At 49.3% G+C, this 12,170-nt stretch overlaps 1 protein-coding gene across 1 annotated transcript in view; it reads right to left on the bottom strand.

The window, feature by feature from the left end:
* The window catches only part of ebf3a (EBF transcription factor 3a), a 71,334-nt gene that overhangs the window by 26,127 nt on the left and 33,037 nt on the right, over nt 1-12,170 (bottom strand). Inside the window, exon 7 of the mRNA XM_084670163.1 lies at nt 4,167-4,248. Within this exon, the coding sequence (XP_084526289.1) occupies nt 4,167-4,248 (82 nt within the window). The remainder of the gene's footprint in view (nt 1-4,166; nt 4,249-12,170) is intronic.

Genomic DNA, 12,170 nt, shown 5'->3' with positions numbered 1-12,170 from the left:
GGACATTAGAGACACGGCCATAGATACACACACACACACACACACATTCTGAGAGTTCTCCTCATTGGAGTCCGTGCTTTTTCTATGTCTCTGCAGGGTGTGAAAGCCCCAGCAGCACACACACACACATACAGGTCTAAATGAAAACACATTTCATGCAGAGAAAAAAGGGGGCTTGAACTCTGGTCTGATGTTTGTTTTCCAAGTAAGAAGAAAGAGGGGAAAAAACACCCTCCCTGTTTTTGGTGTTTCTCACTTTTGTGGAACAAGTCCCTGTAGGTTTGCTGTTATTGAGACAATAAATTACATCACACCAATCAGTGTGTGTGTGTGTGTGTGTGTGTGTGTGTGTGTGTTCACACCTGGAAACGCCAAACATAACCAGAGCTGTTAAATCCCCCCACAAAGACATAGCCCTCATCTAACATCAACACACACCACCATGGTATATGACAGATGGAAATGGATACAAACACTAGAACTTGCTATACAAAATTCAGATTTTTTATGCAATTTTTAAAGACATTTGCAGTTGATTAAATTGTCAGTAAAAATGTTAACATTAAATGGTATATGTACATTGGATATAGTAAAGTTTATAATACAATTATAAAATAAGTCATGCCTCTGAAAGAGAATCATTACTATCATCAATTATGGTACAGTATATCTCCCATCTCATCAGATAGATATTATCCATATGTGTGCGTGGATGTCAATGTGTGCGCATGTGCATGTGCGTGTGTGTATATGTGCGTGCGTGTGTATGTGTGTGTATAACATAGGGCAATCTACTGCGCTCCCTGCCCTGGCCTCCTCCCTGCCTCCCGCTCTGCACAGCAGGGTAGTTTATTCTAAACAAGACGTTGCTCTAACCAGTGTGAAGGGCCTGATAAAAGAGCCCATTGTGGTTGGAGAGGGTGTCAGCTCTACCTGCCATTCAGCCACCTCTCACACTCCACCCCCCCACCCGCTCTCTCTCGCGCTCTCTCTATCTCTCTTATTCTCTGTCCCTCTAGAGCTCTTTGTATCTCTCTCTCTGCCTTGCTTTTGCTCTGGTCCTCTGTTTCTCCAATTCTCTCTCTTTCTCTCTCTTATTTTATATATATATATATATATATATATATATATATATATATATATATATATATGTGTGTATATATAATCAGTAAATATATCTCTCTCTCCTCTCACTCCACCTCTTTCTGCTCTCCACATCAGTGGTTTGTCTAAGCCTAGTGCAGCAGCCTCCATTCATCTGCCACTTAGCGTAACAAACACCACCATACTCTCATGCTTGCTTATCACACATTAACACTCTGTCTCTCACTCTCTCACTCTCTCTGTCTCTCTACCTCTGTATTTTGCGAGCCGGTGGCCCTCCTCTCTCAAACACTTGACTGTTCTAACAGTCTGCCATTGATGTACTGATATCATTGATTAGCTGTTATCTCATTTGGCCCTCCGTAGCAGCACAGTGAGTGCCGACCAGGCAGTGCAACAGAGACTGTCCCCAAGACACACACGCGCACGCGTGCGTATACACACACAGACGCGCACACACACACACCACCCAGGGGGTGTCTACCTATAGGGGTGGTCCAGACCGGAGTGAAGCAGCCCCCCTCCCTCTCTGTTTACTAAACAATCCTAATTATACAGCAGCAGAGAGCTGATGGAGAGGAGGGTCTGTTTAGCATGTGAATGGGGGCTGCGCTGAGTTGAGCAGGGCTGGGCCAGGCTGGAGCCTCGATGAATAGAGAATGTATCTGTAACCAGGCAGTCAACCAGGCAGTGCACAGATACAGGCTGTGCAGGCTGCTGCCCCAGGTTGAGAACAGCCTGCTCGCTGACCTCGACGTGTCAATGGAATTCAGTCAGTGTTTTCATAAGTACTAAAAGAGCTCCATTCTAGCAGGCAGGTTCAGAGTAGGGACAGGCCAGAATGATGGATCCCCCCCCCCCCCTCAGCCCACCACCCCCGCCCCTACCCCCCGGCTGGCTGGCTGGTGCAGGGCTGGATAGGGGTGAGGACTGCCTGGGTAGGGGGGAGGTGGTTGTACGAGAGAGGGGGAGGCGGAGGGGTGGGGGCGGGGGCGGGACGGCGGGAGGCTCGACCTTGCCAGCGGAGGTTCGTGTGCTTGGCAGCAGACAGAGAGTCTGTGAGTCTGTGAAATGTATTCTGGAAATGGCATTTAGTCCAGAGGACGGGATGAAAGACAGAGAAGGGATGGAGAGAGAGAGAGTGAAAGGGAGGGAGAGAGAGAGAGACAGAGAGATAGAGAGAGAGAAAGGGAGAGAGAGAGACAGAGAGAGAGAGAGAGAGAGAGAGAGAGAGAGAGAGAGAGAGAGAGAGAGAGAGAGAGAGAGAGAGAGAGAGAGAGAGGGAAGGGGCTCCGTAGCTACAACCTTTCAAATGGAAAAATATGTATTTTAACCTTTTTAGTGTTGTGTTTCTCATGTGATTTAAAGTCTAAAACTGAGCAGCAGAACACTGAATTTATGGAAGAGGGCAATTTCAATAACGATGGTGACGATATATCCACGGGAGTCAGGGTATTACTTTTCTATTATCTGTCACATATGGCAAAGTTCCCTTCCTGTCTGCTAAGCCCATCTGCACGTCCTGTATGAGTTCATACAGGAGAGTCTGAGCTTGTGCTGCGAGAGGAGGATGTGGGCTGTGGAGAGGGGGATGAGAGGGGGAAAGAAGGAGAGGAAGGGTTCATCTGGGCTTCAGCATGCTGATGAGGACACATGCACACACACAGACACACACAGACACACACAGACACACACTGACACACACAGACACACAGACACACACACTCCTGCACTAGGTGCTGAGCTGGCTGAGCCAGCAGTGATTCTGCTGAGGGGCCTGACATGCTGTTAAGTCCTGTTAAACCAGGGGGATGGCTGGGTGAGGGAGGAGGGAGGGAGGAGGGGAGACAAGGAGGGAGGGGGGGTGTCATGGGCTGAGATTAGAGGCAGCGAGAGGAGAGTAGACGCCCTCCTGTCTAACTGGAGGTTGGGGGCGAGGGGAGAGAGGGAGGGAGGGAAGGCGGTGTCATAGTCCACACGCGGACAGCCAGATCGCTGGTGACGGATGCTTGTGTTAGTCGCCTAGGAGACAGAGAGGACACTTTTACTCAGTCCAGGCTTGACCTTCTGCTCCACACGCATGGATCAATATCACCACTGCCACGGCAAGCCGCCTCGGCAGGCCGCCACGGCAACATGCCACGGCAACAGCAAAGGATGAAGGATGAGAGAGGGATGGTGTTGTTCTCAAAGAGCTGTGTTCCACAGATACATCTATATATAACCTCCCTGGATAACCTCCTCTGGTCTCCCAACTGCAGGCTCCACAGCCCTGGCTGAGGCTGTGTGTGTGTATGTGTGTGTGTGTGTGTGTGTGTGTGCGTCCATTTTTGGACAATACAACAAATCAAACAATTGCATAAATATTTTTAAGCACGTTTGTATTTCTTTAATATATTTCCTTCTCGCTGACGTTTTTGTGGCGAGGAAGTGTGAAAGGAAAGGCCATTTAAAGAGATAGATATTCCGACTTTTCGTGGTGATTTATCTGGAAAAAGTGAAGTTCCCCAGTGCATAGCTCGTCAGGGTGTAACTGTAGCCCTCTCCTAACCCCCTCTCTAACCCTGCCCTGCTCAGCCTGCCAGGACGAGAGAGGGAGAGAGGCACAGCTGCAGCCTCTGGCCCCCTGAGACACAGAGGGAGAGAGAGACACAGAGAGACACAGAGAGAGACAAAGAGAGAGAGAGAGAGAGAGAGAGAGAGAGAGAGAGAGAGGAGTGTGTGAGAGAGAGAGAGAGAGAGAGAGAGAGAGAGAGAGAAGGAGTGTGTGAGAGAGAGAGAGAGAGAGAGAGAGAGAGAGAGAGAGAGAGAGAGAGAGAGACAGAGAGAAAGAGAGAAAGAGAGAAAGAGAGAGAGGGGCCACTCCAGCCTTACCCTCCCATATTCTCCATCCTCGCTGACCTGCTTAAATACATCTGCAAGGCAATAAGCTCCACAGCACCAGAATGTGGCATGATGGGAAGGCTTGGTCCACTGAAAAACGCTCACACACCTGCCCTTTAGGGAAATGAACAACTTTGGCTGTGTGTGTGTGTGTGCCTGTGTGTGTGTGTGTGATTTACCTGGAAGCGGCGCATATCTCGTGGGTTCCCAGCATTCTTCAGACAGTTCTGGTTGCACTTGAGGAAGAATTTCAAGAAAAATCTGAAAGAGAGCAAAAGGGACAAAACCAAGTTAGCCAAAGTAATCCCATGCTCACAAACACAGGGACATATTACTGCCAACATACACTGTGGGTACAATACCATCCATATACAGAACTCCTTATCCAACATTGCCCTCTGTAATTAGGCCTGAACCCTACACCTGCATCCTGTCAGCCAATCAGAATCTTTTGTCAGATACAGTCAGTCAATTTGGTTCCATCCTCCAACAACAACAGTTCTCCAATTAGCAGCCTTTCTTAAACACTGTCAGCCAATCAAGACAGTCTCCTGGGAGATTATGTTCACATCAGAGAAACACAAAGCCTCAAACCTTATAGTCTCTCCTCACATCATCCTCTCTCTATCCTTCCTTCTCTCCCTCCACCTCTCCCCCATCTCTGTGTTTCCTGCCTTTCTTTCTCCCTCTTCATTCTTCTTCATTCACTTGTCTTCAGCTCCTGTCTTCTCTCCCATCCCTCCCTTGGTCCGCCTCAGTAAGGGCTCATTATGGTCTGTTTAAGATGGAGCAGGCCATTTCCACGGCGATGAGGCGGGATCTGGGAGCTTAGTGTTCAGACAGAGTTGAAAGGTGCAGGCTTACTGTCTTTCTGCTTCACTATTCCCACACACACACACACACACACACACACAAACCGTACACACACACAAACCGTACACACACACACACAAACCATACCCACACAAACCATGCACCCTCATCGCACACAAGCCACAAAGAGTTAGCGTTTTCACAGTTGAGGATTCAAGTCTATTTTCCACGAGCACCCAGACACCGCACGCTGAACACAACACACTATATTACACACTACACTCTCCACACACACACACACACACACATGCTCCTTCTTGACCACCACTACACCACTGGCACACACACGCGCACAGACACACGCTCTGCTTGTTCTGAGCAAACTGATCCAAATGTCTCCTCTATCAGAGGGACTCCTCCTCTCCCTCTGCCTGTGCTTGTCTTCGGTGTTAGCGTCTATATGTGGTTCATGTTGAGGAATATGGATGTGTCCATTTACAAATATTGGTGGAGCAGAGGAGCCCGTAGTCCCAGTCCCAGAGAAGGTTAGCAGCATAATGTCTCATCTCCCCTCCTCTGTGGGGGGGCTCGCTCTCTGATTGTGTTCTCTGTTGAGTTAACACATGTATTTCGCTGGGCAAATACGAAGGCCCTGCTCCGACCAAAAGACGACCGTCTCTCTGTCTCTCTGTCTCTTACTCACTCTCTCTCTTTCTCTTTCACTCGCATTCTCGCTGCTTTCTACGCTTTCTGCCTTTTTTCTCAGATTTCTCTCTCAATGTCTCCCCCCCCCTTCGTCAACCCTCCTTCCCTCTCTCCTTCCTTCCTTCTTTCCCCCACTTCCCCCCCTCTCCCTGGGTCTCAGTGGGAAGCCTGGCTGGAGTCATACATCACAATGTGAGATGACATCAGTAACCCTGAACACTTCTCCCCTTCCTGCTCTCATTTAAACACACTTTCCTGCTGGAGCACGGATGCACACACACACACACACACACACACACAGACATACGCACACACACACAAACACACCCAACCAACTGACTCTAGAGAAAGATGAGGACGTCTTTTGTGTTTTCTGTAGGTGTAATGGATGCATCCTATGGACCTTTCAGTGTTTCGGAGCTGCTAGCTAATAAAGGTTGTGTCCTCGTCAAGTCATTGCTAATAAAGCTTGTCTTGGTTATTGCTTGCTAACCCTCAGGACACCAACAAACTCTCTTTTAGGATTAAAGAGTGTACATATGTGTGTGTGTGTGTGCCTGTGTGTGTGTGTTTGTGGGTGTATGTGTGTGTGTGAGTCCCATCGCCCCATTACCATTGTGACCATTAGCTGCTCTAATTCTCTGACACTGTCTTTATTTCCCTGCTGAGTCGTAACCTGCCACAGTAGGCAGCAGGCTCAATCAGCCCTGAAATACTGCCTTTATTTACCTGGTCACACACACACACACACACACACACGTACAAACTCTTATGCGTCGGTGTGTGTTCTCTAATTGTCATTAGAACTTTAGTGGTGTCACACACACATGCTGGATCTGAAACAAAGGCTCCAGTCAGATTGTCAGTTACAGTAATGAAATATCAAGGAGTTCAGAGCATTAGATGGCGACAGTAGAGTCAGCCAGAGAAATTAACAGCAATTAGCTTTGATTAAAGTCATCCTTCTCAATATTCAGTCGTGGCTGACAGGTCTGTGTGTGTGTGTGTGTGGGCAGATGTGCGTGTGTGCAGTGATATCTGGCTACAGAGAGTGATATTAGCATAGCTAATGACTACAGGGTGAAGGCCAGGGAACAGGACCACTGTGGGTTGTAATGTGGGACGTAATTGGACGAGGCAGTTATCAATTAAACCAGGGGAGAATTTGATTTGTCAGAGGGAACAAAAAGCTGAGCAGACATGTTTCATTCCCTAAGCTCCTCCCTACTGCTGTCCTGTCCTCCACCTTCCTCCCACCTCTCTCTCTCTCTCTCTCTCTCTCTCTCTCTCTCTCTCTCTCTCTCTCTCTCTCACACACTCTCTCTCCGTCTCTTTCTCTCTCTATTTCTTTCAAACTCTCTTATCTCGGATGGGAACTTCCTCTGTAGACAAATCACTGATAAGGTGATCCGAGCTACTGGGGCATGCAATTAATCCTGTAGTCCCATACACACATACACACACACACCTGTCATTAATCAGGTCCTAATGATTTCCCACCCCAGTCAAAGAGGGACAGAGAGATAGGGAAAGAGAGAAGGAGACAGAGATAGAGAGCTTGAAACGTGTCTTGCGATGCAGGGAGCTTGACTTGTCAAAGCTGCTCTGACTTCACACAGTAGCTAATGGAGAGGAAAGACGAAGACTTTAACCCACCATCACCTTAATGGCCTCGCCTCTCAGATATATACACACTCCAGCTCGTATTTAACTCCACACCTTACAGTTAAACACAACTTTCTCTCTCTTTCTTTCCCTTTATCTTCAGCTTAACCGTGAAGGGAGACTGCAGTGCAAAAAATAAGCAGGCGGTAATGACTGGAGGCCAGGAGAGGAGAGGAGGAGAAGAGAGGAGGAGAGACGAGAGGGGAGGAGAGAGGAGAAGAGAGGAGAGGGGAGGAGACGAGAGGAGAGGAGACGAGAGGGGAGGAGAGGGGAGGAGAGAGGAGAGGAGAGAAGAGGGGAGGAGAGAGGGGAGGAGAGAGAAGAGAGGGGAGGAGAGGGGAGGAGAGGAGAAGAGGAGAAGAGAGAAGAGAAAAGAGGAGAGAGGAAGAGAGGAGAGGAGAAGAGAGGAGAGGAGAAGAGAGAAGAGGAGAGGGGAGGAGAGGAGAGAGGAGAGGGGAGGAGAGGGGAGGAGAGGGAAGAAGGAAGAGGAGAAGAGAGGAGAAGAGACAAGAGGGGAGGAGAGAGGAGAAGAGAGGAGAGGAGAGGGGAGTAGAGGAGAGGGGAGAGGAGAGTGGAGTAGAGAGGAGAAGAGAGGAGAGGGACAGCCCTAGTGAGTGTTTTATTGTTGCGTGGAGTGGAGCCACGAGGGCCTCAGCCACAGGAAGAGGAGCAGAGATAAACAGAGTTAAACAGTTTCCTGTTCACACGCTGGGAGGGAGCAGGATGACAGGATGAGAGGAGGAGGACTTTGAGAGGAGAAGCACTCTGCCAGTTCAGGTTTTTTTTTATATAGGTCATTCATTGTAGGACTTGTCAGCCAACCGATGCTTATCTCACTGAGCACATATATCTACAACTGATAGACAAGATAGATAGAGTAAATACATTATAGAATATAACATGGTGACTAGGAACACACTAGATGTGGGGTGGGGTCTGTATCATGGCCAAGCATAACTGAGCTGAGAAGCTGAGCTGTGATTGGTCCATGGTGAGTGGAGGGCTGGGTTAATTGGCTGAGTGGTGGTGAGAGTAGGGCCACAGCTGTGAGGTACTCTGGGATGGCCAGCAATATTGATTACCCAGCACTCCTGGAGGCTGCACCCTGGCTGGCTGGCTGGCTGGCTGTTTTACTGAGCCTCCTTTGTCTAGGATGTCAGATTGTAATGAGCTACTATTCACTGACATACAACCTGCTGACTCCAGAACCCCCCCACGACCACCACCCACCATCCTTTCTTTTTTTCTCCCTCTGTATCTCTCTCTCTGTTTTAGCCTTGCGTGGGTCAACACTGATCACATCCACCTAAACACAGGAATCTTGACGTTAGCTCTCCTCTCTGCTCTCAACATCCTATCTGGGGTAGGAGGGTTGCCACAGGAAGCACATGGGCCATTGGAACCTCTCCTTTGCCATTCTCCTTTTCTCCCTCCTTTTTCATCTTTTCTTCTCTTAATACCACTGTACCCCTACTCCCTCTCTCCCTCACACACTCTCTCTCACACACACACACGCACACGCACTATCCATGAGCACACACTATCCGTGAACACACAATACTGAAAGTGCACCAGTAATGGCAGGTGTCTTTCTGGACCCTCATTCACAAACACATCAGTAGGCTGCATGTTCCTGTCTCCAGGAGAACACGCCCAGGCCTGGCTCCTGACCTGAACCAATCACTTTGCAGCATCACAGTGACCATATCTGAGAGCTGCACCAGCATTTATCTGGTGTTTCTTGTCAACACGAGCTCTCCTCTCCTTCCTCCTCCCCTTATCTGTCTGTCTGCGGTTTTCCATCTCTTCAAGCAAACACCTTCCTCCATTCCTGAAAGAGACTGCCTTGATTACAAACAGCCAACTTGGCAGATTTGAATTCTTAATTAAAAACAGGGCTAGTGTGTGCGCGTGTGTACGTATGTGGGTTGAGTGCAGAGCTAGCATCATGATACCAGGCTGCTGCTGACCATGTCTGAACAGGCCTCTGTGCATCTGATTAAAAACATATTAAAGAAAGCGCTCATGATTAATGCGAGCAGAGCTGAGAGTGGCAATGATCTGTTTTAATGCAGGTAATGCTGTCTCCTGAGAGGGGGAGTTGACCTAACTCCATTCTTTCTGTATATAAACAACACACTCATATACCAGCCTTTCCAGCTCCATCAGCTTAAATTGGAGCAGTCAATAAAATGAACTGCCATATCACACAACAATGTCTCTAAACATTCTGCGTCTGATATTTCTCACTCACGCCTGTCGGAACATGACAGCTGCTGAGAACTTGTCGGTGACTAGATCGGTTCTGGCCCGTTAGAACCGTTTTATTTCTAATCTATAATATATGCTGTTAAAGTGTCGAGCATGGGTCACTTAGCAGCCATGCAAAGAGAGAGAGAGCAGAGAGGAGAGGGAAAGACTGAGAGAGAGGGAGAGGGATAAAGGGAAAGAGAGATATCGAGAGAGAGAGAGAGGCAGAGAGAGAGATAGAGATAGAGAGAGAGAGACAGAGAGAGAGAGAGAGAGAGAGAGACAGAGAGAGAGACAGAGATAGAGAGAGAGAGAGAGAGAGAGAGAGAGAGAGAGAGAGAGAGAGAGACAGAAAGAGAGAGAGAGAGAGAGAGAGAGAGAGAGAGAGAGAGAGAGAGAGAGAGAGAGAGAGAGAGAGAGAGAGAGAGAGCACATTAGCTCTGTCAGACACTCAGGGAGACGATCAGAGCTGCTAGACGGGTCACTGCTCCCCTGTTAGCAGAGCAGAGCTAAGACACTAGGACAATCAGCTGGAGGGAGGGAGGGAGGGAGGGAGGGAGGGAGGGAGGGAGGGAGGGAGGGAGGGAGGGAGGGAGGGAGGGAGGGAGGGAGGGAGGGAGGGAGGGAGGGAGGGAGGGAGGGAGGGAGGGAGGGAGGGAGGGAGGGAGGGAGGGAGGGAGGGAGGGAGGGAGGGTAAAGTGGGTGGAGTGGAGGGGAAGGAGCAAGAAGAAGAAAGGGAGAGGTAAAGAGAGGACACATGAAGTGAAGCTGCCTGATCTGGGAGTCCAGTAGTTAAGGAGAGAAGAGGGAGCACTGAACTGCCGGCTGGGTCTGTCCATGTGTCTGTCTCTGTGTGAGTCCATCTCTCCCTGTCTGTCTCTCTATGAGTGTCTGTGATTCCTGTGTGTGTCCGTAACAGACAGCTTTGTCAGTCTGCAGCTCAGATAAATAATTCAGGCTGAGAGATGGCAATTACAGAGCTCGGCACAACCAAAATGAATATTTTATGAGGACTAAACCTGCTCTGGAATGAATCACACACACACAAACAGACCCATACACAGACACACACACACACACATACACACACACTGTGCTTAAACATGGCAAGACCATGAGGCTGAACTGCTTTCATATTGTTGATCCAGAGAACTCTAATGAGCAAACAAGCTGTATGTACAAACACACACACAGACATGCGGTAGCATGGTAGTTACAGCGTGGTTGCAGGCTATTAATGTGTGTCTGTGGTTCTATGTTAGGGTTCATACCCCTCATGTTCAATAAAGACGGGCTGGCCTATACTCTGTAGTCTGGTCTGTACTGTGGTGCTCTATTGAAATCAATGATTCATACTGGATCTTCTTCCCCTGTAGGCGCGCCATCCCCGCTCCTGCAGGCACGCAGCACAACACGTAGCACACTGCTGGAGCGACTGCTTCTCCTGGATGAATTGCTCTTCAGGAAGATTAAGGATGAATGTAATCCTTCCTTGGTACCTCATCCCTGCTACCCTCTCCACTGCTTGTATGGGCTGAACCCCGGGGTCGCCGGCTTCCCAAGCCGATGCACTCTACCGTTAGACCAAGAGGTCATCTTTGTAACTCACAGACGGGGCTACCTCATCACTCGAGGGTCTGTTCCAAACCACCTCCACTGCATTTCAATGGGTGAAGATTAGGACTGCGAACCGTTTACTTTTAAACCCAGACAGTCAGGGGGTGGGAGAGAAAGGCGAAGCTGGGAGTCTAATGTTAGCGACGGGATTAGATAGACGGTCTGAAAGGGCGGGAGGCTAGGAGACTGGGAGGCTGAGAGACTGAGAGGCTGGGAGGTTGAAAGGCTAGGAGACTAGGAGGCTAGGAGGCCGGGATTCTTCGAAGGCTGTGGTGGAGCCATGCTGATAAAGCTGTAGTGGGATAGCTCCTCTCCAGCCTTACAACCACTCAGACACACAACAACAGTGTAGCCCTGTCCCTGGGGTCAGGAGTCATTGTGGAGCTCCAGCCACTGATACCTTAGCTAGTGTGGGAGAGAGACCAGGGAGAGAGCCCTGTGCTATGACATCAGCCCTGGAGACAAGCCTCTCTCTGTGTGGCTGGGAGAAGGGGAGCTGGCCCTGGGAAACAGCTTCCATCCACCTCCCCCCCTTTGCCCCCCACCTTCCCCTAAATCCCTCCCTCCATCATCTTTAGTACTATTGTTTACAACAGAAAGGGGGGGGGGAAGAAAAACAAGAAGAAGAAAAAAACAGAACACAAAAAGGGATTTGACTCCGGCGATCAATTCATTAAAGGAGAAAGAGATGTATACCCTTTTCTGTTTCTCGTTCTATTTCTGCTGACACTGAGAACGCACTGACAGACAGGGACACTGGGACAGAGAGAGAGGGATAAGAGGGAGAGAAAGAGAGAGAAGGGAAGAGGGGGGAGAGAGATCAAATGAAGAAGAGAGGGAGAGAGAGAGAGAGAGAGAGAGAGAGAGAGAGAGAGAGAGAGAGAGAGAGAGAGAGAGAGAGAAAGAGAAAGAGAGAGTGACAGACGGCCGGGCTGTAAGAGGAGACAGCCGTTCAGAAGCAGCTCCACTACTGATGGTTGCGGTGAGGGGAAGTGACACCAGTAGTCGGCTTGGTCTTCCAGGGTCTGCACCGTGTTCAGAGTGGGAGAGCTACGCATTATCAGACAGCTCGCTCGCCCTCCAACACGCTCCGACTCGGAGGAGAGAACACACACACGCGTCAACTCAATTTG

Source organism: Hypomesus nipponensis, chromosome 13 (assembly GCF_054491055.1).
Source record: "Hypomesus nipponensis isolate SF chromosome 13, ASM5449105v1, whole genome shotgun sequence".
Classification (NCBI taxonomy): Eukaryota; Metazoa; Chordata; class Actinopteri; order Osmeriformes; family Osmeridae; genus Hypomesus; species Hypomesus nipponensis.
The sequence above is the reverse complement of the archived record's forward strand: the minus strand, read 5'-3'. Positions and strand labels throughout refer to the sequence as shown.